Source organism: Spizellomyces punctatus, assembly GCF_000182565.1.
Source record: "Spizellomyces punctatus DAOM BR117 chromosome Unknown supercont1.1, whole genome shotgun sequence".
NCBI lineage: Eukaryota > Fungi > Chytridiomycota > Chytridiomycetes > Spizellomycetales > Spizellomycetaceae > Spizellomyces > Spizellomyces punctatus.
In genome coordinates this window covers 552,037-576,996 of record NW_015971537.1, presented here as the reverse complement: position 1 = coordinate 576,996, position 24,960 = coordinate 552,037, and the positions used below count along the sequence as shown (strand labels likewise).

The following is a 24,960-nucleotide window of genomic DNA, read 5'->3' as shown; positions in this document are numbered from 1 at the left end:
GCGAATGTCGGACGCTAGAGCAAGCCGATCTACATGAGCTTGGGACAAACTTGCAGAAAAACTGTGATCTCTTCGAGTGGCCTCCCCCAAGGAATGCACGACCGCAAACGAAGAAAGTGTACTTCGTCCGTTCCTCTGGAGAATTTCACCGAAACGGTAATATCCGATAGTGACGATGACACGAGTCATTGCCAGACCAAGCAGCGGTTGCAGCCCGCAGCTCGACGACCCCCAACCGGTCCAAAACGATCTGTGCCATCACGGAGCAGTAGTGAGAAGGACTTTACTAGTTTCTTTGATATGGACGGGGAAACCACCTTGGGCTCGATAGAAACAAAAATGGCCAGTGAGTTTCTGAGACTTTTTCGCACCATCTGTTGATCATGCAACCAAATTGCTTCAGGATAGCCAAAGCGACCCGCCAAGCATCCCGCTCTCCCACCCCCACTGACGATGATCCCGAAGCACTTTGGCGCGGCATTCCCCAACGACGTAATCGTTCCCTAGGCAGCAGAGTTGACATGTCTTCAAAACATCAGAAGAAGCAAATACAGGTGGATGTAACGTCGCCCATTGTAGAGAGTAACTTGTCAAGGTGGGCTGCTTGTTCAATAAGATTGAAAAAGGTTTGCATATATGCTAAAATGGACGCTCAGTATATGCGTGAGCGAGAAACAGACAGCTGTCGACGAAATTACGACAGCTAGCGATCGAGAGCCATCTCTTACTCCGCCACCTCAATTACCCCATCAAGATTCCAATGTCCTAAATACAATGAGGTACGAGGCCTACATATCTGCAGATAAATTGTCATTGGTTCGATACTGAAGGCATATCAATATAGTCAGATGTTGGAGAAGATTAGCGAACAGCTTCAACCTACGTATTTACCGGAGGAACCCCAGATTTCGACTACTATACTGGACCCAGTCCTTCAAACGCTAGACACCGGTGTATCACCAGAGGGAGGTGATCAAGTAATAACCGTAAAAGTCAAGTACAAGCCGTGGCCAGTTCGAGATGGTTGTCCGAAGCCATTAGCGTATAAATTGCTCATGGTATGTTGAAACTGTAATATTGGTATTGGTGCAGCAATCCCTAAAGCATACTCAGTCCCAGTCATTTGAAGTTATGATGCGCGTCACATGTACCAAATGGAACGTGAGTGACATGCGGGAAATGATATTCGTGTACCAAGGTACGCCTCTATTTCCGCGAGGGACCCCCGCGTCCGTCAAGATGCACGGGAAGCCAATAATAGGTGCGTTTGCATGACGCCACCAATGCCAGCGTCCTGCTCACGAATGAATATAGAAGCGTACATCAGAAACGAATACGAAGCACTAAGGCGAGCTCAAGACTCAGAGCAAAAGCCTGTTCACGAGGACCAAAATGTGGGCGACGTGGAGATGGAAGGCAATCCTTGTAACGAATTGATACTATTAAAAATGCAAGACGCTACAGAGATTACCAAGATCAAGGCCAAGAAGGGGGCAACGGTGGAAGCGCTGATAGCTGCCTATCAAAAATTGCGTAATATCAGTCACGGCACACGTCGTTTAATGTTGGATGGAGAAGTATTGGATTCTTCAATGAGATTGGAGGAACTGGGCCTGGAGGATGGGGACTTGCTGGAGGTACGGTGAGGACATCATCAGGCACTAAGGCTTGGGAATTCGCAAAGTTTTGCTGATTTGTAAAGTGCCGCTCAACGCGTAAACCAAGGCAAAGGGCTGTAGATATTGGAATATCCATCGCATTATGCATTTTAGGAATAATATACGGCGCATAAGTAGCATATGTACTTACGTGAAAAGTCCATCCTCCAACGACGAACTTGCCCCCGGGAAGCTAAAAGCACAATTGAAAATATATCACTATCATTCATGGTGATGCACAAGGCATTCTAAAGAGTTACCTGTCCATCTCCAAACTGTCCTGTATTGAGGAGGTAAAGAATGCCGAGGGCAATGAAAACCTGTTCGTAGGTGAGTGAGTGCCAACATTTGCGCGGTCGTGCATGGAGAAAACGTACGGTGGTGGGAATCGGTGTGCCTTCGAAAAACGTCACTTTGCCACTATGGTCCATATTTGTCTCCGCAGTGACGTTGTAGCGCGCTAGACGAGAGACACCGCAGTTGACAAAGTACAGGAGCACAACAACATCAAAAAGGCCCTGTAAGCCGATGGCAAATCTATTGAATGCACCGATAAGATAAGAGTTTCGTTCGTCTTGCACTAGTACTTCTTACCCAAGTACAGCTGGAGCAACACCAAAGCTGATCACATCGGCGAGAGAGTCTAGCTCACGACCCATCGGCGAAGAGGAGCGCGACCACCGAGCCACACGCCTGTACCGACGATAAGTACGAGAAGGGCTTACATCCAAATCTAACACATGTTCACATACCCGTCTAATATATCAAAAAGAAGGGCTGCAGGCAAGAGTAGGATGGCTGCGTACAGGAACCAAACATTCTGGGTTGTAACGTATTTGAGAGAAGCAAAAATGGACGTCGAACCAGAACTTTTTAAAAGAAGGAATCTTGTTATGAACAGGACCAGAAGCGGATGTGATTAACGTTTCATGCAACGAGGGCTTACGCTGAGTTGCATAGGGTGACCAAGTCTGCTAGCACAAACTCGCGAATCATACTGAAATGTCTTGCCTTTGGACCATCGGGTATTGCGCTTCCACTGTCGGAGACCTTGGCAGCTTTGGCGGCCTTAACGGTTGCACTTTTGCGGGACGACATTGTAACTAAGGCACAAGCTTCATATATGCTGTAAGTCGAATGTGTTCGGATGTGGGTCAATGCTGCCCGTGTTTCGTGTAAGATGAGAATGATATGGGGAGGAACGGATCGTGGAGGATTGGAAACACCGACGTCAGGCTGCGTGATTGAATTACAATCACGTGCTTCACAAACACGTGGCCGCAAACCACGATCACAAGCCTTACTTGCAATCTGTCATCGATCTATCTTGGCAATCTTGAACCTTTTGTCACAACGATCTGGGGGCACCAAAGGCTCCGTGCTCTGCAGGTGGCCGTGTCCTGCGTGGACATGATGCTGCCGCAGAATGTCTCGAAAGTAGAATTTTCTAATTGCGTAGCTCTTGCAGTGTTCTGTGAAGTGCATGGGCCAGCTTTAGTATGCTGCACACACACTGTCCGAGGTCAAGAAGCAGGCAAACAAGCTATCGATGAAAGACCTCCTTTAACATCACCTGTGGACGCGGAATCTTCGGTGACGGTTTGTTCTGGGTGCTCGATAGGCTTCCCGCCCATACAAGTTGTGAACGGCGAAACACAAGCTATCCTCACAGGAACCAACCAGGGATATGTGTCGTGGGATACCGACGCGGATGAAGACGTCGCGCATGTTTCCGGTGAGACCGATAAGAATCCGCATTGATGGTCGCGCTCGTGCCAATAAGAACTGCAACTTGGCCTGTTTCGGCCAACAGGAAGGTTTCCTTACTATCCTGAGCTGTATTCTAGCGTCCGCCAGGCCTGCGTGCAAAGGTAACGGTTGTTGACAGTGCCTTAATTTTGAAACGCTACGTGAAGCTCACATTTAGCAAAAAAGTTTGAGTTGCGAGTTTTGTCCAGGTCGCGAAGGCCCTATCCTCTTCGGGGATGACACAACTGGATGTGCGCTAAGCTACATGTTCAAAGTGCGAGATACTCAAGCACGTGGCTTTCAGAGATGGTATACGTTTCTCTTCATCAGCAAAGACCGCCACTTTCTAGTGGCGTCTTGGCCTTTCCTCGTCAGGTAGTGTGCCGTGACGAGTATTGGCGTATTGCGAAGCCCACCTTTAATTACACGTAATGGCATATAGCAAGTTCCGCTCGTTATCGGGAGAATTGCAAACGAAGGCGGAAGCGCTTTTTGCAGCGGAGAGGGCAGCTTTAGAAGGCACTGAAGGCTTCTTACATCGCCAGCACTCCTTCGGTGTTTCCTCTCCAGGTGGGGTGGAGCTGTCGACAAAATCTTACGCTCTTGGAACTGACAACTTGATCAGAACACTTCCTGCGTAGACGAGGTAATCAGGCGCTCCGGTCACTATCGGAGCTGGTCGATTTGCCGGTCCGTAGATCGTGCTTCAGTTAGGAAGTCACAATGTCAACACGATCAGGTTCCTTGCAGGACCTTTCTTTTAGGTTGCACAGCGTATTCTCCTGGAGTTTACAGGCCTTCGCACGCAGAGTACACGAATTACATGCCGAGGGTCGAATCATGGTAACCTTTTCGATCATCCGTACCGTAGCTACGTTCTTATAAACTTCTCAGACTGGAACCTTCACGGAGGATCTTTGTGATCCGGATAATAATTCTACAAACGCTAATGAAACACTCACTGGCAGTACGAACCCGAACACGCAACCCAGCAAATATGTAGACCAATATTCTCAATTGGAAACTTGGTTCGGGGTGGACAATTGTACTCGTCTACTTTTCCACGTCGTCGTGGGAGACCAAATAATTGTAAAGAGCCAAAGCAAAGATCTTGTTGCTTCTCTGCTCCGTTACTTTAAGGTACTTTTGCCCTCTCCTCAAACTGAAGTTTGCATGCATACGAAGCTCATTCGCGACAATCTTCTTAGCAATTTATCCCATCTTTTTGTTGCTCCATGATGGAGTATAGCATGGAATACGTGGAACCTTTTCACTGTAATCTGCTTGGGATGGCGCCAGGATCGTTAATACCATTGGAATCTGACCTTAGTCACATTGTTCTTCTAGGTATGCAATCGCTCGTATTCATTAATTGGATACTGTACTGATGGGTTGCATGCTCGCTAGATATTCATGATCCACTGATGCCGATTGAAGGGCCTCATATGACCTTGCCTTACAATATAGTATTTCCTGAAGGCGGTGATGATGAAGGAGGCCGTTGTACGTTGGTGCGCGAGCTACGGAAGATATTGAAGTTACATCTTTCTGAGGATGCCCTAAAGCTTCATTTGACGTTTTTGAGAGAAAGCTGGCTAAAGTGAGTGCGCGAAAAGAACGAACCTCTGATTTTCGCCGAGTGACTGATTCCTGGATCTGAAGCAAAGCAAAGCTATTCTACAAATTTGTAAAATCTGGAGGAGCTGAAAACCATACTCGGCTTCAAGAGTTCCTTCGTAGTATACGAGCCGTGGAGTCTGATCTGCCAGTGCTCCGTTTTTGGACTAAAGGCTTGGGCAATGATAGTCGACGCAAAATGCTGCACGAATAAATAACATAGCATACTTTACATGACTGTGCCATTTGTGACATTCTAGGCTTTCAGCTTGGCCTATCTTTTGGTTTCGTTGTGCAGGCCGACTCCCACAATGAAAAGTAAAAAACTTAGGGCCGCCTTACAGCGACATCAAATAGTCCAACAGAAGAGTAAAAAGCCACTACAGCCAAAAGCCATAGGAGACGCTTCAAAAGCAACGACAGGAAGGAAGCGAGCGCCTAGTACTATACCATACCTGGAAGACGATTCTATTCTCCTAGTGGGCGAAGGTGCGCTGTCGAGTTTCGTGTAGACTGAGCACGTACCTTGAACAAACCGGCATTAGGTCCAACATAGGAAACTTTAGCTTTGCTCATGCGATCGCTGAAAGCCTACATGGGGCATGCGAGTTGGTGGCCACTGCATATGACTCAGAACAGATTCTATCTACAAAGTATTCTGATGCGATAGAACATATAACGGCAATACGGGAGTTGGGTGGAACCGTTCTATTCGAGGTGGATGCAACGGATCTGAATTCGTGCAAGGCGATCAGGGGAAAGCGCTTCAGTAAGATAGGTGCGTGTCTGGTCCGATTGCTATTTGCATGCAGCAGTTTTAATATTTTACTACCACTTTAGTCTTCAATTTTCCGCACACAGGTAGGTTTATGAAATCCACATATTGGATACTATCTTAATCTGCCCACACCATCTCAGGAGCGGGCATTAAGGACAAAGACCGCAATATTCGGGCAAATCAGCTCTTGATCTTCAATTTTCTTTCCAGCGCAAGTGGGAAGCTCATGTCGCGTTCCTTGAACAGTGATCCGATTGACGGAGAAATACATGTAACTCTCAAGCAAGGAGATCCTTATGATCTATGGGATGTCAAGGAGCAAGCCAAGCGAACCGGAATTTTAATCTGTTCGCGTTCGTTCGAGTTCGATGCTCGACTGTACGAGGGTTATACTCATCGAAGAACAATTGGTTTCACGGAAGGGCTATCGGCTGCAGCTAATGAGGAGATCCATAGTAAAGGCAGTAGAACGTATGTGTTCCTCCTCAAGACCGACACCGGAAGTTCTCAAAAGCGGAAGGCGTCCAGTGATGGGCTACCCTCCGTGAAACGACGACGAGATAGTCACAGTGAGGATGATGAATAAGCGGTGATAACTGGCATACAGATAAATTATAAGTAACCCTCCATGTACCTTTGTAGCAAGGAAAAAACAGATGCAATTTTATTCAGATTCTAAATTAATGACCAGCAGGTCTAAGCCTTGTTCACAAATTGCACACCCTTCGCGATGTTCTTCTTCAGCTCAGGAATGGCAGCTTCGTAGAGCTTCTTCTCGTAGTCAGAGACAGGGCCGATGTCATGAATCTTTTTGACTCCGTTGGGCTATCACAGACAAACGACTCGATGAGTACGGGTGCTGTCAACTAATCACTGGGCAATTCAAGACATACCCCCAGCTCAACATTTGTTGAGAAATATTCGACACCATCCTTCTCTGCGACATGGCTCTTCACATAGGTTGGCTCCACAATGCCCTTCTCACCGGCAAGGGCACGGAGGAGAGAGTCGGTGAATCGTGCTCCCGCTTGAGCCATTGAGAGCGTGGCGGACCCTGCATTCAATACGTGAGCAACAAGGGTGTGTAAAGGTTTTGTCACATTTCCGCTTACCAGTGCCATCCTTAGCCTTGACTACCTCATCACCCCCGAACTGGATGCGGTGTGTCAACTTCTCAATCTCGTCTTGAGAGAATTTAATGCCAGTCTGATTGAAAAACCATCAAAATTAGGATGCGCCTTAAAGCATGCTAAATAATTTATGATCCAAGAACCCACCTGGCTAAGCAGAGGCATAATAGTGACACCAGAGTGGCCACCGATAACGTGGACCTTAACCTCCTCGGGGTTGCTGTTCTTGACCTGACCAACGAAAGTAGACGCGCGAACAACATCCAATGTGGTCACTCCAAAGAGACGGCTAGGATCAAAGACGCCAGCCTTTTTGAAGACTTCGGCAACAATGGGCACAGTGGAGTTGACAGGGTTGGCAATGATGAGCAAGTGCGCCTTAGGGGCATATTTAGCAGCGGCCTCAGCAAGAGTCTTAACAATTCCGGCGTTGGTGTTGAACAGATCATCACGGGTCATCCCTGGCTTGCGAGGCACTCCGGCGGGAATGACAATGACCTGCGAGTCCTTCAGAGCATCTCCCAACTGCTCCGGTCCCTTATGTCCCGTTACAACAGAGTTGGTGTTGATGTGGGAGATATCAGCAGCGACACCAGGAGTGTTAACAATATCATACAGGGCCAAACGGTCTACGTGGGGGTTAAGCTTCAAGAGAAGAGAAAGAGGCTGACCGATACCGCCAGCAGCCCCAAGGACAGCAACCTTTGCGCCCCGCTGTAGAGAAATGGACGCCCGTTGGTGATGAACTAGAATGCCACAATCCTACAGGCAACACTTACCTGGAAAGAGGAGCTAGCAAATCCACGCGCGAACATACGAGAGGCGAGCATAATGGTAATATGAGGAACGAGTGGCAGATGGATTGGGATGGGTGAAAGCGAAAGAGTTGCCCTTCCATCGGAATCATTCGCGATGGAATACATAGCAACCAGCTGTGCCTCCAATGCTACCAATTTGGGACAAATGAAATGTTGGGACAAGTCTCCTTCACAAGCGACTATATTCTGGGAGCCAGCCAAAAAGTAGAGGTATTTAGCGTATCCATTCCATTGTCCTTTGTGATCCCACCAGCATGTCGTGGCATTTACCTGCCGGAGTATGTATCTTCGCATAGTGTTGGAGAAGTCGACCCTGATCTATCTGACACATTCATGCTCTCTCTAGTCCGCAGCCCTCCCACCGGCACTCCCAGGACCTCCACCAGGTGGTCAGTGGACAGGATTACCTTTACCTTCAACTATGGCCACAGGAGTTGTCGCTGGTGGAGCTTCCGGCCAGGTAACCCCTGAAGGTCATCTACGTCCCTTTGCATCCATTTAAAGCATTCCTTGTGCGTAGCCTTCAACAAGTTGGACCACGCATAATACCAGTGATGGCAAAGTATACTACTTTAATACTGCCACAAAGCAGAGTAGTTGGGAGAAACCGGAAGAGCTGAAAACACCTCTTGAGGTTAGACCGGCAAACCTCGTGCGCCGAGTTTCTATGCTGATCTCCATATCCTCGATTTGATTATATCAGAAAGCACTGGCCAAAACATCATGGAAGGAATACACTGCGGAAAACGGTAAAAAATATTACTATAATACGGGTTTGTACGTTTGCCATTTTACCTATCTCGAACTGCTCTTGGCTAATGACTGTTGACAGTGTCGAAGATTACAACTTGGGAAATGCCCGCGGATCTGAAGGGTGAGCATGATAGAACCGTTGTCGTACGAGTTAATGTCTTTTTAGAGCATGTTTAGTCGTAGTCTGATCGATCTTCCGCATTTTAGCTTTGCTGGACGATAGTGCTCATCACGCGGCGACGCACGGTCAGGGTCCGGAAACGGCGGTTGCGTCGAGTGCCAATACCACACCCGTAACCAGACGTGACAGCGAAAGGCCTTCCGAGCCAAAGACCATTGAATTTAACACCAAAGAGGAAGCGGAGGCAGCCTTCAGACGGCTATTGTCAGACAAGGTGAAGACGTTGTCGCATCAGTATCGCCAATGCTCGATGTTTGAACTTTGCCTTGCACCTTCTTTCAGGGAGTTACACCAGAATGGACGTGGGACGAAACTATGCGTGTTATCATTGGTCATCCCATATATCGGGCACTAAAGACACTAGCCGAACGACGATCAGCGTTTGAAAAATATGTTGAAGACAAGCGTCAAGAGAACGAGGTTTGGCTGGATATACTCTGCTGTCGATGGGCTTCAGTTAAGATGTCGACCTTCTTTAGCACAAGAGGAAGATGAAATACGCACAAGATCGCCAAATGCTACGTGAACTATTCGCTGAATGCTCAGATATCAATCCCAGGACTCGATACAGGTCAGTAATGGCAGATCTACCTAGATTGACTTACACAGGATCTGATCTTTAGTTCAGGAAAGTGCTAGACATCTTTGCAAATCATACAGAGTTCCAATCTGTGGATGAGCATGATAGAGAGGCCATCTTTGCAGAGTACATAGAGGATATGAAGGCAAATGAGAAGGTTGGTGTACAGAAACCGTTGATGCTGCGAAGCGTAGCCTTTTTGACATGTCTCAATAGGAAGTCCTTCGCGAGACGAGAAAAGAAAATGTGGCGAAGTTTGAGCGGATCCTTCAGCGACTCACACTCGAAAGTGCCATCACACTTGAGACCACATGGGTGCAGGTTCAGGATCTGTATAAAGCGCAACCAGAGTATCGTGCGGATCGAAAATTGCAGTCTATGGAACCCACCGACTTCCTACTCACCTTTGAGGCGCATATGAACGATCTTGTCGCGAAATTTCAGCAAAAAATGGACGCGGAGCATCGCATGTTGCGGCGTCAAGAACGGCTGAAGCGGGACCGGTTCCGTGCGCTGCTTGGTGAAATGCGGGAGAAAGGCTTGATGCATGCAAGAACCAAGTGGTTAGATGTCTATCCAGTGATCTGCAATGATGAGCGATTCAATGCATTACTTCATCAGCATGGATCAACTCCAGTGGAATTGTTTGGTGACGTTATAATGGAACTCATTGATGAATTTCGCCCACACAGACGTGCTGTGGAGGACCTTCTCAAGGTACTCTTCCACGTGTATTCTAGCATTGCACTCCCGCAGCGGCTCTTGACACGTTCCTAGGCACTAGATATCACTGTTCGTCCGGACACATCCTTCCACGAGTTTTCTTCATACGTGGAAGGGGCCCAATTAGGATCTGTTTCGGCGACTACTCTTCGTCTGATTTTTGATGAGGTAACCAGGGTGCCCGTGCTCAGAAAACAAAAAGAATGCTAATGTTTCACGTCCTGGCAGCAAATAGATAGGGCTCTGATGCAGGAAAAGGAAGACAAGCGACGTTCAGAGAAAAAAATCCGCAAAAAGATGGATGCTTTCAAATACGTGCTCAAGAAGCTAGATCCATCCATCACGATAGATTCAAGTTGGAACAAGGTACGCTAATTCGTCTCTCATTCATGAGATAAACCTTGACGGACCCTCTCTTCAAAGGTGGAGCCGTTCGTCAAAAGCACCAGCGAATATAATACGTTGGACGAGTCGCAACGTGTAGAAGTTTTCAACAAATATCTTGCACGACTTAAGGTGTGAGGATACGATAATGTCTTGGAGATAGTTGCAGGCTAACACTCTCATCCAGGAGAAAGCTGAGAGAAAAAGCCGAGCCAATAACAGCAAGTCTGACCTGGAAGACGATGATGAAGAAGGGTCTCTTCGCGAGGAATCTGATCGAAGAAAGAAGAGATCGTCCAAGCATGAGAAAGAGCGGGACAGGGACAGAGAGAGAAAGAGGCATCGGCGACATCGTTCTCTATCGAGCGGAGCTGAGGAAGAAAGGTCTCGACACAAGCGAAAGGTTGGTGTGGACAAGATTCCGTTGGTGTTGGCATTGAACTCTTGATGCAGGCGATTGTCGTTTTTGACTCAATTGATTATTATAGAGGGGTGACATACGGTCTGGAGATGATGGCTCCGACTTGGAAGACGGTGAGGAACGTAATGAGCGCAAGCGCCAGAGTCGTTCTGAATATCATGATTCACATCGGGACGGTGGACGACTGGATGACAGCGAGGAGGAAGGGGAGGTTCGATGAGCACGTTGTTTTGTTTAGATACCTGCTGTCAAATTTGATTTTGTTACATATTTTGGAGGAAGAAATGTGCAGGGTTTGTTCCAAAGAGGAATATAATTGTGCTTATATAAACAGGGAGGTCTGCGGAATTTAAGGAGTAGAAACTTTATAACCCAAAGGCTGCTATTGTGCAGCAAGGTGGTTCTGACACTTCAGGAACGTTTAAATGTTTTGCCGCTGTAATAACAGTTTGTGAATGTCAATACATTTTCGAGACTCCAGACTGTGCGCATTTCTATTCACCTGGCAGTTTTCTTTTCCTTCTGGCTATCTGGTTGTTCAGGTTTCGCTCGATTGAGGACTTTCAAAAATGAGTCTACTCTTGTCCTCATTCGCGAGTGCATGTATGCCTTTGAAGCCTTGATGTGGTAATGCAAATAATCGCGGAAGAGTTCTATACGAGAGATACATCCCTCCGCAGCCGGTCCAGTAAAGTGACGAGGGAATAAAACTACAGCGAGAGTACATTCAGTAGCTTGTTTCCGCTATTTTATATTGGATATCTTACCGAATGTCACATAACCAACCCAGTCCGACTCTTGAACACCTGGTACTCCACGTAACTCCATTGGCGGTTCGCGTGGGCTGTACAGTACCTGTGGTGCGTTCTGTGTCGCCGGAGAGCGACGGGCGTCCACAAACTCCTGAATAGCAGAAGGACATCTTTGAGTATACAGACCAATGTAACAGCCTTGAATGTTCTCGTACCTGCAAGAACACTTTCCCAAATATGCGGTCGGTCTCTTCCTTGAAGATGGTGGAGAAAATCACAGTAACTCGATCATGCTGCGCTTTTATATAATAAGCTTCTTCATCTCGATAATGAATGGTCATCAATTCGGAGTCTCTGCCTTCGAGTTGTGCATTGAATGCTATTTCGAAAGGCGCGGCAAGCGCGTTCCGCTTCAAGAGAGAGAGCTTCCGAACCAAGCTTTCTGGATAAGAGACAGGGCAGGGTCAATATACAGCGCACAATACATAGTAAAAGTACTCTATACCTTTATCCTGAGGTAAATTTTGCAAGTCCACTCGCACTGTAACATCAAAGCCGCTCTCCGGAGTAGACTCGAGCATATCACCATATTCCCTGCGAAGGACCGCGTCCGCGCCATAGCGTTGAAGTTCGCCAAAGCACCGCATAGCCATGCTGATATTCAGCACGGTTTTGCTTTCTGGAGTCGACAGTCTATATTTCACGCCATCGAAGTCTGCTACTTTCAGCTGGAGTTTTTCTGCCTCGCTATAGAGTACCGGTATATGATTGGTTAACGAAACGAATATGGGAACAAGATAGTTGCCGAGGTCATAGTCACATACCCATTGAAGCGTTCCCTCAATGCCTCTTCTAAGATCCTGTTTGAAGGCTGGAGGTCGATCAACATGATGGCAACTTGGGACGAACACAGCAGTGAGCATAAGGTAACGGCGTTCAGGAAAACTGACGTGGACAGGAGGTGGACCAAGTGACCTTACCAGCACGAGGAGTTACGTCAAAGGTATTGGACGGTGATGACTTGCAAGGTTGATGTGCGGCGGGCGTTTGGTTAAGTGCGCGACGTGTACATGTGTGGCTCAGCACTTGCATCCGAAATACATCTGACGCTTGTTCTAGACTGGTTGGTTATTCTATCGTGAAGAAGAATGTCGATAGATATCCCCATCGGCCATGGCGGTGAAGTGCTAGAGGTCAGCCGACGTGATCTGAAAGAGAATGAGTCTTTCGTGTTCAGTATCCTGAACGACGAAGCCGTTCCGCTATGGGTTTATGTTGATATTGCGGTATTGCTACTGATCTCTATAATTGAGTAGCTATTGCGATGCTGACAGGTTTCTACTTACTAGTTGGAATACTGGAAACAAGGCTTGAGACACCAGTTCGAGGAAGTCGTCAGGACCGGGTTACGAAGAGCTCCCCGAGGTACGTGAACTGAGATCAGTTTGCTATGTTATGGTCGCTCTAACGTCTTCTCATTTTAGAGGCGGGACCAGTGGAACAAAAGCATCAGGTCCTATTGCTGAATCTCTTGGCTTCGTACTATATAGAAACCGCCAAGTCCCTCCCTGCGGACAGCGAATACGCGAATGACAACCCGGACAGATTAACAGCGAACCAGTGCATATTGCAGGCGACGGAGCTTCTTAACGAAGCATTGAGTCTCGATAATCAAGATGTGTATGCTATTGTGGCGTCAGGTAAATTGTCGGAGTTGGGGACGTTGACAGACCCTACCTTCGGCTCACGGCAATGCAGGCAATATTCGACTTGTGAGAAGGGAGTACGATGAAGCCTCTAATTCCTTCCAAGGCGCTCTGTCGAGGGATTCGACGTGTGTCCCAGCTTTACTTGGAGAGGTGTGTTTCAATGTCAATGCACACTGTGGCATGCCTCTCTAATTCCGATAAATCCAGGCATCTGTTCGCTGTCTCAAGGGAGACTTTGATAAGGCCTTGGAACTCTACCAAAAAGTACTGTCCATAAAACCTGACCTGCAGCCGGACGTCAGGGTCCCTATTGGTATATGCTACTACAAGTTGGGTGCTACCACCCAGTCACGCAAGGCACTGGAGCGCGCCTTGCAATTGGTAGAATTAAAGCTCCTTATCATTAAACCAGTTCGCATCTAATATTTGACTTTGTATAAGGATCCGAACAATGCAGACGCCCTGATTCTGCTGGCGATTCTGGACTGGAATGTGTGCCGAGGGCCTGAGGCGGTCTCAGACGACAAACGCCGTCTATCCACATCAGCTAATGCCAAACTCCTGAAAGTATATCGTACAAATAAGAGGCACCCGCTACTGGCATGTCAAATGGCCTACCGGAAGTTGCTACGTAAAGAGTACACTGAGGTATATCATTTAGCGATGGTGGCGACGTTTTACATGTTGACCAACATCTGAACATCTTCCCCAGTGCATTAGGTATGCAGACATGGTTCTGCAACGTACAGACGTCACACGGCTCCGCGCAGAAGGCTTAACTTGCAAAGCCCGGGCGCTGCAAGCGATGGTGAGTCGACTGCATCAGGCTAATAACTTAAGAGTTTAAGTAGTCTGAAGTTGGCAAACAGCGCAAGTATAACGAAGCTCTACAACTATTTGAAAAGGCGGCCGCGCTGGATCCATCCTCGGTCTCTATTCTATACGGACTTGCGGCCATGCAAATCTTCAAAGGTACGCATTCTTCTCTGATTGTCAGTAACTGGTTCGGTAGGTCAAGGCATGCTGAAACAACATGCATTCTTTAGGGCAAACAGAAAATGCTTGCCAGACGCTGGAACGAATTTTGCAGAAAGAACCGCAAAATACCGAAGCCATGATGGTGAATATTCGCTATGTCGCACGAATGCATGCAGCAATGCGCGCTAATTCATGAGGTCGTAGCGATTGGTTTCCTTGTATGCCCAGATGCCGACCCGCAGAACTACTGCGGTGGAGCTCTTTGATAAATTCAGTAGATCGTCAGGTGGAGGGCATAGTCTAGATACCCTCGATTCAAACAAGGACGAAGATGCTGTGGATGATCCAAACGTTCTAATTGACGTCGGTAGAGCTTTGGAGTCAGCTAGCATCAAGCGCTCGGCCAGCTGTAAGTACGGTGCATCGGATGACCTCTGTTCAGCATATTAACATTGGTTCTGGTTACCGTGACCGCTCAGTATACCGTCGATCTCTAGAGAAGCTGCAGGCTCGCGGTATCCAAATACCACCCGAATTGTACAATAACATGGCCGTCCTACACCAATTGCTTGCGGAGAGCACAGAAGATGCGACACGTAAGAGTGTTGAAAATATCAAGGACGGTGTTCAGGCAAATGGTAGCACCGACGCCAACAGCGAACCACGTACCAAGGACGAACTCTTGATCTCTGCAGACAAATTCTATAACCTAGCCCTCAGTGCCGCGAATCAATCTGACGTGGGTGACGGGTTCCGCCGGGCGGCGACGATGACTAAAGCCACCGTGCAGTATAACCAAGCACGCCTGCTGGAGGCGAAGGGCGAGCTACGCCAGGCCGTAGACGCCTACAAGCAAATTTTGGAGCAATATCCCGCCTACACAGACGGTGGGAGTTCCCTGTAATGTTCTATTCTGTCTGGCTCCATTAACCGAAATATCTCGTCCTATTAGCTCGGTTGCGCCTTGGCGCAATATATTGTGACGAGGGCCGGTTTGAGGACGCTCTGGAGCATTTTAAACTTGTCGCCGATGCTGATCCTCAGCACGCTGAATCCCGGTTGCTGATCGGAAGGGCGTGTTCGTTGGCTGGAAAGAGAGTCGAAGCAAAAAGAGCCTTCGATTCTGTCTTGAAGTCGATTGATAATCAGAATATATACGCCTTGTGCGCTCTTGGCAATGTACAAGTTGGATTAGCACGATCAGCCGCGCGACAGGATCCCAAAGAGGTCGGTTGGACACATACCTACGTCTGTTTCTTTATTCACATGAAGTTTCATCTGATTTAGAGAGACGAACTGATAGTGCGGGCCCACAGGTTGTATGATGCCGCTCTAAAACATGACCCGAAATGTGTACAAGCAGCAATAGGCATGGGAATTTTGTTCACGGAGGTGGGACAATTACGGGACGCATACACTATCTTCAGCCAAGTAAGTATCACGACATCACTTGTAGAATCAGATATACAAGGGCTCTGTTTGAATCGGGTCCTAAAATGTACCCTTGGCTCGTCCTCTAGGTTGAACAAGCTACTGGAGACCTTCCCTCTGCAGCGCTCAACCTTGCTCATATTCTGCTTGCCCTTGATGAGAAAGACGCAAAAATTGCAATACCATTGGTGCGCTACGAGCTTTCTTCATTCGCTTGCTCGCCAAGTTCAATAACACGGTTTATGCACCTGTAGTACGAGAAAGCCTTGAAAAAGGGTTTCGGTCAAGATTCGTACGTTTTGCAATCTTTAGCCCGCGCGTATTATATCTTAGCTAGGGAGCGCAAGGACGATGCGGCTATGCACTCCGCCCTCCAATGGGTGCAAAAGGTATGTTTGAGGAGTTCCTCTTCAGGTTTCCCCTAACACTTTCATATTGTTCACACGACTACAACGTCTTCATTAGGCAGCAAAGTTGAATCCTAGCGATGCAGCGATTTTCTTCAACCTTGCCTTAGTAAAGCAGCACATGGCTGTTGTACTTAATGATCAACCGATAGAAAGAAGAAATCTCGCTGCAATGCATAGAGCAACAGAGGGAATCGAAACCGCTGAGAAGTTGGTGCTCTCTGTCGCCTATGGAAGTGCGATTTTTACTAAAGCCTGATGGTTTCTATCAGGATATTCACTGCACTTGCATCGAGAGATCCAGAACATCGACCAAATTACAATATTACTCATGCGATGCATCGTAAGACTTATTGTAAAGATGTACGAAAGCTATCTGAAAAGAAAATCCATGAGACTGCCACATTGGAGAGACAAAGAGAGGAAAGGAAAGAACGGATCAGGGAAGAACAACGGCTGCGAGAGGAGCAGAAACTACAGAAGGAGGTGAGCGCTGTTCATAGTTTCCTGTACTACATGTTCTGAAACTGAAACAATAAATTCAGCGGGAAGAGCAAGAGCTACGACGACACCAGGAAGAAGAACGAGAGCGTCGCCGGGCGGAGATCCAGGCCAAGCTGCAGGAAGACATGGCTCGCTCACGGCAGCTTGATGAGGAGGAAAAAGAGATGGAAGTAAACAAAAGGAAATCAAAAGGAAGTAAGCGTGTGCGTGAAGTATCACCATCAGATAGCGATAATGAGCCGCAGAAGAATGACAAAAGGTGAGAGTGATGTTCATGAAGGCAATCGGAAATGGTTAGCATTCATCATTCTACGGCCGATGCAGACGCCGGATGCGAAAGAAAGCAGATCAAAAACGGGCAAACACAGCGGATGATAGCGATGGTGAACTAAATGAGGTCAACCCATCTCGAACCGCGAAGCGTGTCGGAATCCGTTCCAATCTTTCTAGCGAGTTTGTGGAGGATAGCGAAGATGAAGAAGAGGTACCAAATAGCCCTAAAAGGCAAGACCCCGAGAATAGTGGTGAAGACGACAGTCAAAGCGGCTCTAAACGGAAAAGAGTGGCAGAGAGTGATCAGGAGAATGCACAAGCATCATCTGATGAGAGATTATCACACAATGGCACGCCCGTAGAATCGGAGGACGATGATGTACATTTCAAACGTCCACGGCTGAGCAAAGGGACCAAAGCTGCAGTTGAAGATAGTGAAGAGGAGGCTTAACAGTTTTTGGATATCTTTGGATATTTGTTAATTATTATGGATGGAATTTAATATTGATCATTCTGCTCCTGGCCATCCACACTGAACCCTCTTTCCTGTAACACACGACTTCTTGCTTTGTCAGTTTGCCTTTTTATGTCCATCTCTCGCTTGTGCAGCTCTTTAATTTCCTCCACGGGTAACTGTCGCAGCATTCCTATTGCCGCTGCCTCCTTCTCCTTGTCCTGGAAGTACAAGTGGTATCAATCACAGTATACTTGACATCACGGCGATCAACATCCAAAGCTTTCATCTTTTCATAACCTACAATTTCACCCAATAGGACCACATTTTCTCCCCGAATTACGAATATGCCTCGATATACTTCTCCATAAGAATCACCAACATACGTTCTTTCCACGGTATCCTGCAATACTAGATTCGCTTTTGAAATCGCCGCCAGGGAAGCTGTGAGTGAAGGTGACGTCAAACAAACGAGGATGTGCGTACATACCAAACTGATCATATGAGCGGAGCCATCCTATAAGTTTCCTGCTGTCACGTAGTATTACTAGTAACTTCTCTGTGAGATAGGAAAATGAAAGTACAGTGAGGGACAGAGTGCGGGACAGAATAGAGCGGGGTTATTTGCGATCGTCGGTTGAAAAAGCCACGCCGTACATCCAAGACCCCAGAGACATGAGCAGCACAGTTCACAATGGCAACATACTGTCTACGCAGTCCACAAGACTGGCTGAACCGGGTAAAAAGTTATCCATGAAGTTCACAAGGTAAATCCATCCAGGCTCGTTTCATTCGCCAATAGCTGGTAGGCACTCGCTCAGTGCTCCAGATCCTCCAGTTGTCAGCGGATCACATGAAGTCATATGACAAACTCGAAGCCAAGCCACATGTGCGAAAAGCCAAAACGCGACGCGAAATGCGTGTTACTTGTTGCAGTTCTCGGCCTTTTTTTCCACCTGCACCGACCGACTTACTTTTGCATTCACCTGCTGCACATTCGGCACCACATAGCCCACATTATCAAAACCTCTGGTTACGACTTTTCGTGTCAATATTTAGCACTCTTGGGGTGAAAGAACACACCGACGTTCTATTTTTTCCTTTCCGTTTGACGTGAATTTCTGTAACTGCTCCACCTGTCACGTCCCGCATTTGTCTTGTTTCCTACCTGTCATATGGCGTCGTCAGATCAAAAGGTAAGATATGTTTCTGTTGGAGGAGACTGTGAAAGAAGGAGGTATTCCCCTCCTGCTCGCTTTGTCGTCACGTTCCCTCGTGTTTCGCAGAGTGTGAAGCTATCGTTCAGCCGCGATCGATGTCATCACTAATGCAAGCGTACCTGCTCTGTTTTCCAGTGTCGAAAAATCCCTGCATCTTCTATCGATACTGTATTGATATCGGTAAATTCATATGGGTTCCTTCGCACTTCCGATTCTTGCTACTGATACCATTCACTCTAGGATGCCTTACATGGGTCACCACACTCAAGCGAAAAGGTCGATGAGGCTATTTCGCTCAAACACAGGATGAAGGTTCCCGCTGGGGCTTGCAGCAGTCCTGAGAATGAGGAAGAAACTGTGCAGGCATTCAAGTCTAGGATAGTCAGAAATCGACAAAGAAGCGCCGAAGAGAAGCTCCGAAGGGTGAATAAAGCCCTCCGACGCGCTGAAGTGTCCAAGGTTGCAAATCTCCTACGTAAGCGATTGGAATATGCGAAGTTCAAAGTGACCCGCGGCTGGACAGAGAAATCGTTCCCGGAAATCCGCAAAATTTACAATACTATTGGGGCCAACACCATCAGCACTCCGAAAGCAAGAAAGCAGGATTCAGCATACGGAAGTGATGTGGGACCAATTTCTCCGCTGTCAACGGGTGCTACCACTGAGGTTTATTCAGAGAAAGAAGTTAGGGCAACTCAAACTCCGACGAGTCGTCATCTAGGGTCTGGTGCAAAGCAACAACCACCTGGGCTTAGTAATGATATCGGTGCTCTTCTAACCAAACGACTGCGCGAAGAAACAAATGCGTACTTTGCGAAGCTAGGAATACCATCCATGTACGAGCGGGACCCCTGGACCTCGTACTTGAAGTCGAAAGATTCTACCAATCCGTATTTCCCTTCGCCTACTCCCTCCCCGTTACCTTCCCGAGCATGTTCTCCAACCCATACATCTATAGACGCGGAAGCGGAGGAAGGGGCGATGCTGCTGATGATGCTCCAACATCCGAAGAGTTAGTCATCTACTCCAACCTGCATTTTGTGTATATATATATGTATAGAGCGCGACCACCAGAATAGTGTAAGATAGTATCATTGGAGCATGTTGGCATTAGTACAGAGATATTCTCGATGCTATGCACATATACACCCAATTTTCGGTTTCAGCTATCACATAGTGGCGTACATCATCCATCCTGTCTCCAGCGGTAATCTGCAGATGGGGTCATCCCTTGTCTAGATGTCTCCTTCTGAAGGTGGGAGGGAAAAAGCCAGACGATTCTTCGTATCGGTGTGCTCTGGAATCCCGATGATAACCCCCCGGGTGGCGGCCTTGATCACCAGTCTTTTTAGATCCTTCGGTTGGAGATTCTCAAATTCCGGGCGGGATAGGAAGGCCGTGAGAATACCCGCAACTAGCAGTGTCCGCTTTCAAATTAGAATTGCCCACACTAGTGAGAATCCGAAAATATTACCATGAGGGGTCGCCATTGAGGTTCCAGAGAGAGTATTCGTAGCGTCATTACTGCCGATCCAAGCAGACAGAATTTGATGACCGGGTGCGAAAATGTCGGTACATTTACCTAAGGTTGGGAAATAAGCCAATATCGCCACAAACTTAGTTACAAGGCGGCTTAGATTCTAACCCCAGTTGCTGAACCAAGCTCTAATGTCTTCTTTCGTCGTGGCACCAACTGTAATCGGTTTCTCTGCAGAGGCGGGAGAGTAGTCACACGCGTCCTTTTGTCACAAGGTAATACTAGTAAGGAACCATGAAGGATTAAAGCAAAGGTCGAGATCCTCACTTGATTGTCGTTACCCGCAGCAACTGCGAAAAGAACGCCCGCGTCGTATGCCTGTGGGCGTAGCGGCAGCATAAGAGATTAAGCGCCGGGTCACATAGTCCAACAACGATTGAGCGTACCGCATTCACAGCCATGTTCAAAACCCTAGACATGCCACCCCCCAGACTCATATTACCAACACTCTTAACTTTTTTCTTACTGCCGTCGTCCAGCGCTTCTTTGGTCCGATTACGGTGATTTTTTACAACCCTTTAAGTAAAGACATGGGCATAGTGATCACAGCAAAACGAAAAGCAGATACCTCTAGCTCTCACCATTCAATTCCGCGAACCACGTCCGACATCGTTCCTGACCCGTTCGACCTCAAGACTTTGACTGCAACAACTTCTGCTTGCTTTGCAACACCGTACGCTGCACCAGCAATAGTTCCTGCGACGTGGGTACCTGAAGGATTGGCGCACATCATCATGCTAATCCCATGTGACGGGGCAAAATGCTTGACTTTTGAAATAGTTACATACCATGTCCGTTACCGTCAATATCCTCGTCATTGAACGGAATCGTGGCACCCCACTTTGCACGGCCCTGGAAGTCTGTAGCAAACAAAATGCATCCGCATGAAGGTCTCGTCCGCTTCGGCCAACACGATGATGACTCTGCTTCAATACTTACCAACATGTTCGATATTTATACCAGTGTCCACCACGTACGCTGTCACGCCCTTTCCATCGTCCGGATAGTATACGTATGTGTGGGATCTAATCCGAGTTCGCTTTAATATCGTGACGGCAATCAGTTCGCGTTTTATCCTTACTCACTCGTTGCCAGTTGGATGCTCTTTATGGCAAATCCGACCAAGTCCCCTTCAATGATGGGACAAAATGGGTCAATGTTTCAACCGCCAAGCAGCATGTGCAGATACGCACCATGGTGCGTCATGCTGCACAGCGCCAACTCCTTTAGTAGGGGTGGCATGTACAATTTGATCTTTCTCAATAAAGGCGACCTTTGACGTTTTTGTAAGTATCGGAGATACTAGCAATAAGCAACAAGGAAACAAACCAACCTCATCCACGCTGCGTAATGCGTCAATGACATGATCAGGGAAGTTGCCAACATAGCCTTCAAGCCCAGGTAGCTCAATAGGGTTAACCTCAGCAAATTGAGGGAGCATTGCACCTATCCTGCATTAAATAGGGAGCATTACTTTAACCTCTTGCCACTCCATCTTCATGATATATAACCACGTACGTTTGAAGGTGACGCTGCAATACGCCCTCCGAACGCTTCAATATTACAATATAACGGCCCTCAATGATTTCACCATTGAGAGCAGTTAGCAGTGGAGCACGGGTAACGGAATCTGTTTTGTACACATGGTCTCCATCGAGTATAATTTGCTCGACGGGCATACAGGAAGTCAAAAGCGGCAGAAGCACGCACAATACGGCCGTCAGGACCAGAATCGGTGGGCGTGTGAAGGACATGGTAATTCAATTCGCCTGCAAAAGCGTTGCTCTGTGCTTTGTTACGGGCGTTTGAAACTCTGGTTGAAAATAAACTTGCAGACCGATGGAGCGCTACTGGGGAAGAGTTGGAGGGGAACAAGGGGACATCCATATCGCTTGACGTAACAACTTCATTTAACCAATTTTGGCTTAATTGCGCTATTAATTGTGGGAACCTCCATCGTTCCGCTTCCTCTGTAAAGGTCCGCAGTATTGAACATGGTAAGACCTTGTCACTTATTTGATCGCTTTCGTTGTAAAAAGGCCATGCCTTGTTCCTTTTACTCACAAATCTATCTCGCAGAGCAAAAAGAAGGGGCTGTCGTTTGAAGAGAAGCGTACTCGATTGGCTGAGTTTTTCTACGAAACGGTAAACCAACAGCGTCAAAAGTGTTCATTTTCCGTTTATCATTTAACCTCTTGTATAGAAGGACTTTTGGCAATTAAAGGTGAAAGTGCCCTCGATCCCGTTCATTTGCGTACGAGACTCAACTGGCAATTATCTCGAAGGATGTCGAAAAATTGGCTTCCAAGTCGAAGGGAATAGGTACTTACACCGGTTTATATTCCTTTATCTTCTAAGCAAACAAGCTACTATACTAATTACCACTCTGTAGTTATACAAAGCATTAAGGAGGTCCTGGACAGTCTTGTTGTACGTGACATACGCTATTTGCAGCAGCGGTGATTACAGGTCTCACCCTTTTGTTCAGTCAGATAATATTGTAACTGTGGAAAAGATTGGTACCAGGTAGGCCTTCTCATCGTAAAAAAATATGCAACTGGTTTGAACCCTTGTCTGCTCAAGCTAAGTTCTCCTACTGTAGCAATTACTACTGGTCGTTCCCGAGTACGGCTGTTCAAACTGTGAGGAGCGTTACCCGTGTTTGCTATTGAATCTGTCCGATTGACATGCCACCTATCAGAGGAAACGTAAGATTGATGAACTAGAAGACGAAGTGAACAAGCTACAGGTAAAGAGTCGATCTCATGTAGTGACTTAAGGGTTACGTTAGAATGACGTTCGATACCTATAGGAAAAGCGAAATGAGCTTCAGCTTTCGATAAGTGAAGCGCAAGGTGGACGGGAAAAGACAGTAAGTCTTAATTTTTTCTGCTGTATTGATTCAATTGTCGTGACGAATTAATTTGGGCAGGATGAAAGAATTGTCCTCTTGAGTCAGCTAGCGGAAGCAGAATCACTGCGAAAAGAACACCTCGCCGAGTTAGAACGATTTCGGGACTGTGACCCCGCCCTGCTGGAAGCAAAAGGTGGGTGCATGCAATTGAGTCCTCTGAATTCCTGGATATATGGTTGAAAAACTTCTCTTACGACAGAGAAAGCAACAAGGGTGGCCAAGGATGCGGCAAATCGATGGACAGGTTGGTATCATGTAGTGACGGCAGGCTTTGCATGTCTGGTCTAACATTCTGCGGACAGATAATATCTTCGCCCTACAGTCTTACTGCTCCCGGACATTCAATATTTCATCGCAACAATTCTATGAGCAGTTCAATATTCCAGAAGACTTTGATTCAATACCATAAGTCTTATCCCTACGTGAAGCGCAGAAGTGCAACCCATTACGTTCCCTATAATTAATTTAATGCGGAAATACAATAAACAGAATCGTGAGAGTTCACTATATGCATCTATCCAGGCCATTTAAACCAACTTCACCACTCTATGATTGCTCTTTCCAGTCCGGATCAAAAATACGACTCCATCCAGCATATCTTCTTCTTCAATTACTTTTCCACTGGGGTTGACTTTCATGTTATTCAAATACAGTCCCCCGGACGCAAGCAATTTCCTGCCAGCAGCTGCATGAATAGAATAGTTAGCTCACCGTCGACGTCACGGGTAAAAGCGCTACTCTCCCCCTTACATTTGGATTTGACTGCCCCACAAGCTAGAGCCACTTGTACGATATCTGTTCCAATGACAGCAGTGCGGCGAAGCTCCGCTAGTCGATCATCCCCAGAAAACGCCGCGAGTATATCAACCCCTCGAGTTTCGGCTAAGTTTCCATCGAATAGTACTTCGGCCATTATTTGGGCTTTATGTGCTGCGTCGTCTGCCATAGCATAACGGAGTATTAATCCGCCGACGATTCCAATTTCAAAAAGTAATCCTACTGATCACTCACCTCCATGCACTAGCTCTGTCACTTCTCGCGCCAAAGTCCGTTGAGGAATGTGCTTTTCCGGTGTGACCTTCTCCACAAAATCAGCAGTGTCAGGTTACTGATTAGATACTGCCAAATTTGAAATCTTACCGTGTGTTGCACCATCAGCTTCTCTATATCCTCTTCTGGGAGGAAGGTGAAATATCGAAGATACTTCTGCACTTCAGAGTCCGGCGTTCGCCGAAAGAACTGTTTTTGATGACATCAGATTACATTTTCCCGCTTGTCCACCAAAGGTTTACCGTGCATTACTCTACCTGGTAAAAGTCATAATGGGAGACCAAGTTTTCGTCCAACCAGACTGCATTGCCCGCGCTCTTCCCAAATTTCTCGCCGGTTGCCGTTGTCACCAGCGGAATGGTCAGTCCAAACGCGGCTGGTTCTCGTTCTAAATCACTGTCTACGGCGGCCTGCGTTTCAGGCCTCCCGGTCTTCCTCTTGATGATATCCATGCCAGCCATGATGTTGCCCCATTGATCACTGCCGCCAATTTGCACACGGCATCTTTCCCTTGAAAACAGGTAGTAGAAGTCATATGCTTGAAGTAGTTGATACGAAAATTCCGTGAAGCTTATCCCTTCAGGACTGTCGAGTCGACTTCGCACGCTGAATACAAAATCCCAGCATTTTGGTGAATTCTTGAAACACATTAAAATGCTCCGTGTGAGCTCTTACCTTTCTCTTGAAAGCATAATCGACACCCTAGCCAGCCTTCCAACGTCGCTGAGAAACTCGAGAACACCAATATCCTTGAACCAATCGAAATTGTTCAGTACTTTCACCGGCTGAATCTCCGACTCCGCTACGCCGTGAGCACCCCGCTTCTCCATATACTTCTTAGCATTTTCAAAGACTTTGCGAAGCTGACGATCTATGGCTTTCACGTTGCTTCTCAAAGTCTCTGGATCCAGAGCGTTTCTCTCGGTACTTCGACCGAAT

The 24,960-nt window shown here is 47.2% G+C and overlaps 13 protein-coding genes across 14 annotated transcripts; 7 read left to right on the top strand and 6 right to left on the bottom strand.

Annotated features, from left to right (window-relative positions):
* Nucleotides 1–23: 23 nt before the first annotated feature.
* On the top strand, nt 24–1,903 carry SPPG_00230. Of its 2 annotated transcripts, none has more exons than XM_016748563.1 (6): nt 24–346; nt 409–595; nt 657–779; nt 845–1,058; nt 1,114–1,261; nt 1,315–1,903. In XM_016748563.1, the coding sequence occupies exons 1-6, from the start codon at nt 34–36 to the stop codon at nt 1,644–1,646; spliced, it is 1,317 nt and encodes a 438-aa protein (XP_016612542.1). In that variant the 5' UTR covers nt 24–33; the 3' UTR covers nt 1,647–1,903. The 2 variants fall into 2 exon arrangements, with proteins under 2 accessions (XP_016612542.1, XP_016612541.1); XM_016748562.1 differs by having other exon boundaries at nt 404–595.
* Nucleotides 1,395–2,988, bottom strand: SPPG_00229 (CDP-diacylglycerol-serine O-phosphatidyltransferase). Its single transcript, XM_016748561.1, has 7 exons — nt 2,605–2,988; nt 2,411–2,527; nt 2,253–2,351; nt 2,036–2,195; nt 1,919–1,978; nt 1,810–1,851; nt 1,395–1,733 (listed from the first exon to the last, which is right to left on the bottom strand). Exons 1-7 carry the CDS (start codon nt 2,754–2,756, stop codon nt 1,662–1,664), a joined length of 702 nt encoding a protein of 233 aa, XP_016612540.1. The 5' UTR covers nt 2,757–2,988; the 3' UTR covers nt 1,395–1,661.
* Nucleotides 2,989–3,071: 83 nt separating this feature from the next.
* SPPG_00228 (uncharacterized protein) lies at nt 3,072–5,238 on the top strand (the record flags this gene model as incomplete). The annotated part of the gene is made up of 10 exons (XM_016748560.1): nt 3,072–3,393; nt 3,472–3,529; nt 3,594–3,782; nt 3,850–3,977; nt 4,033–4,097; nt 4,158–4,250; nt 4,302–4,547; nt 4,616–4,754; nt 4,815–5,007; nt 5,070–5,238. 10 exons carry the CDS (start codon nt 3,072–3,074, stop codon nt 5,236–5,238), a joined length of 1,602 nt encoding a protein of 533 aa, XP_016612539.1.
* An 85-nt stretch (nt 5,239–5,323) lies between these two features.
* On the top strand, nt 5,324–6,475 carry SPPG_00227 (uncharacterized protein). The gene is made up of 4 exons (XM_016748559.1): nt 5,324–5,513; nt 5,581–5,802; nt 5,865–5,885; nt 5,943–6,475. The coding sequence occupies exons 1-4, from the start codon at nt 5,336–5,338 to the stop codon at nt 6,386–6,388; spliced, it is 867 nt and encodes a 288-aa protein (XP_016612538.1). The 5' UTR covers nt 5,324–5,335; the 3' UTR covers nt 6,389–6,475.
* SPPG_00226 (malate dehydrogenase, NAD-dependent) lies at nt 6,341–7,829 on the bottom strand. Its single transcript, XM_016748558.1, has 5 exons — nt 7,712–7,829; nt 7,080–7,646; nt 6,915–7,008; nt 6,696–6,856; nt 6,341–6,627 (listed from the first exon to the last, which is right to left on the bottom strand). The coding sequence occupies exons 1-5, from the start codon at nt 7,760–7,762 to the stop codon at nt 6,499–6,501; spliced, it is 1,002 nt and encodes a 333-aa protein (XP_016612537.1). The 5' UTR covers nt 7,763–7,829; the 3' UTR covers nt 6,341–6,498.
* A 107-nt stretch (nt 7,830–7,936) lies between these two features.
* On the top strand, nt 7,937–11,167 carry SPPG_00225 (uncharacterized protein). The gene is made up of 15 exons (XM_016748557.1): nt 7,937–8,028; nt 8,097–8,210; nt 8,271–8,384; nt 8,454–8,523; nt 8,583–8,624; nt 8,711–8,898; nt 8,967–9,104; nt 9,164–9,255; nt 9,313–9,421; nt 9,481–9,981; nt 10,042–10,155; nt 10,216–10,353; nt 10,411–10,503; nt 10,559–10,774; nt 10,860–11,167. Exons 1-15 carry the CDS (start codon nt 8,005–8,007, stop codon nt 11,010–11,012), a joined length of 2,106 nt encoding a protein of 701 aa, XP_016612536.1. The 5' UTR covers nt 7,937–8,004; the 3' UTR covers nt 11,013–11,167.
* On the bottom strand, nt 11,004–12,615 carry SPPG_00224 (uncharacterized protein). Its single transcript, XM_016748556.1, has 7 exons — nt 12,525–12,615; nt 12,369–12,441; nt 12,050–12,291; nt 11,760–11,986; nt 11,560–11,695; nt 11,295–11,502; nt 11,004–11,228 (listed from the first exon to the last, which is right to left on the bottom strand). The coding sequence occupies exons 2-7, from the start codon at nt 12,431–12,433 to the stop codon at nt 11,204–11,206; spliced, it is 903 nt and encodes a 300-aa protein (XP_016612535.1). The 5' UTR covers nt 12,434–12,441; nt 12,525–12,615; the 3' UTR covers nt 11,004–11,203.
* Nucleotides 12,616–12,641: 26 nt separating this feature from the next.
* SPPG_00223 (uncharacterized protein) lies at nt 12,642–17,383 on the top strand. The gene is made up of 19 exons (XM_016748555.1): nt 12,642–12,830; nt 12,894–12,969; nt 13,029–13,244; nt 13,303–13,403; nt 13,461–13,634; nt 13,695–13,901; nt 13,966–14,061; nt 14,123–14,225; nt 14,300–14,373; nt 14,436–14,640; nt 14,711–15,118; nt 15,184–15,458; nt 15,519–15,662; nt 15,752–15,850; nt 15,917–16,051; nt 16,128–16,279; nt 16,342–16,555; nt 16,615–16,832; nt 16,898–17,383. The coding sequence occupies exons 1-19, from the start codon at nt 12,693–12,695 to the stop codon at nt 17,295–17,297; spliced, it is 3,435 nt and encodes a 1,144-aa protein (XP_016612534.1). The 5' UTR covers nt 12,642–12,692; the 3' UTR covers nt 17,298–17,383.
* On the bottom strand, nt 17,286–18,104 carry SPPG_00222 (uncharacterized protein). Its single transcript, XM_016748554.1, has 4 exons — nt 18,007–18,104; nt 17,791–17,859; nt 17,605–17,720; nt 17,286–17,521 (listed from the first exon to the last, which is right to left on the bottom strand). Exons 1-4 carry the CDS (start codon nt 18,053–18,055, stop codon nt 17,345–17,347), a joined length of 411 nt encoding a protein of 136 aa, XP_016612533.1. The 5' UTR covers nt 18,056–18,104; the 3' UTR covers nt 17,286–17,344.
* Nucleotides 18,105–18,236: 132 nt separating this feature from the next.
* Nucleotides 18,237–19,701, top strand: SPPG_00221 (uncharacterized protein). The gene is made up of 3 exons (XM_016748553.1): nt 18,237–18,496; nt 18,656–18,700; nt 18,761–19,701. The coding sequence occupies exons 1-3, from the start codon at nt 18,476–18,478 to the stop codon at nt 19,535–19,537; spliced, it is 843 nt and encodes a 280-aa protein (XP_016612532.1). The 5' UTR covers nt 18,237–18,475; the 3' UTR covers nt 19,538–19,701.
* SPPG_00220 (uncharacterized protein) lies at nt 19,597–21,919 on the bottom strand. The gene is made up of 12 exons (XM_016748552.1): nt 21,576–21,919; nt 21,391–21,508; nt 21,251–21,330; nt 21,143–21,187; nt 20,997–21,082; nt 20,846–20,917; nt 20,639–20,768; nt 20,444–20,573; nt 20,325–20,375; nt 20,166–20,259; nt 19,995–20,102; nt 19,597–19,934 (listed from the first exon to the last, which is right to left on the bottom strand). Exons 1-12 carry the CDS (start codon nt 21,809–21,811, stop codon nt 19,756–19,758), a joined length of 1,329 nt encoding a protein of 442 aa, XP_016612531.1. The 5' UTR covers nt 21,812–21,919; the 3' UTR covers nt 19,597–19,755.
* A 132-nt stretch (nt 21,920–22,051) lies between these two features.
* SPPG_00219 (uncharacterized protein) lies at nt 22,052–23,380 on the top strand (the record flags this gene model as incomplete). Its single annotated transcript, XM_016748551.1, has 12 exons — nt 22,052–22,054; nt 22,137–22,202; nt 22,261–22,281; nt 22,343–22,379; nt 22,450–22,487; nt 22,546–22,583; nt 22,660–22,699; nt 22,759–22,806; nt 22,870–22,929; nt 22,990–23,104; nt 23,171–23,215; nt 23,274–23,380. The coding sequence occupies 12 exons, from the start codon at nt 22,052–22,054 to the stop codon at nt 23,378–23,380; spliced, it is 618 nt and encodes a 205-aa protein (XP_016612530.1).
* SPPG_00218 (tyrosine-tRNA ligase) lies at nt 23,355–24,956 on the bottom strand. Its single transcript, XM_016748550.1, has 6 exons — nt 24,697–24,956; nt 24,279–24,627; nt 24,112–24,210; nt 23,983–24,049; nt 23,722–23,910; nt 23,355–23,656 (listed from the first exon to the last, which is right to left on the bottom strand). Exons 1-6 carry the CDS (start codon nt 24,849–24,851, stop codon nt 23,499–23,501), a joined length of 1,017 nt encoding a protein of 338 aa, XP_016612529.1. The 5' UTR covers nt 24,852–24,956; the 3' UTR covers nt 23,355–23,498.
* Nucleotides 24,957–24,960: the final 4 nt, after the last annotated feature.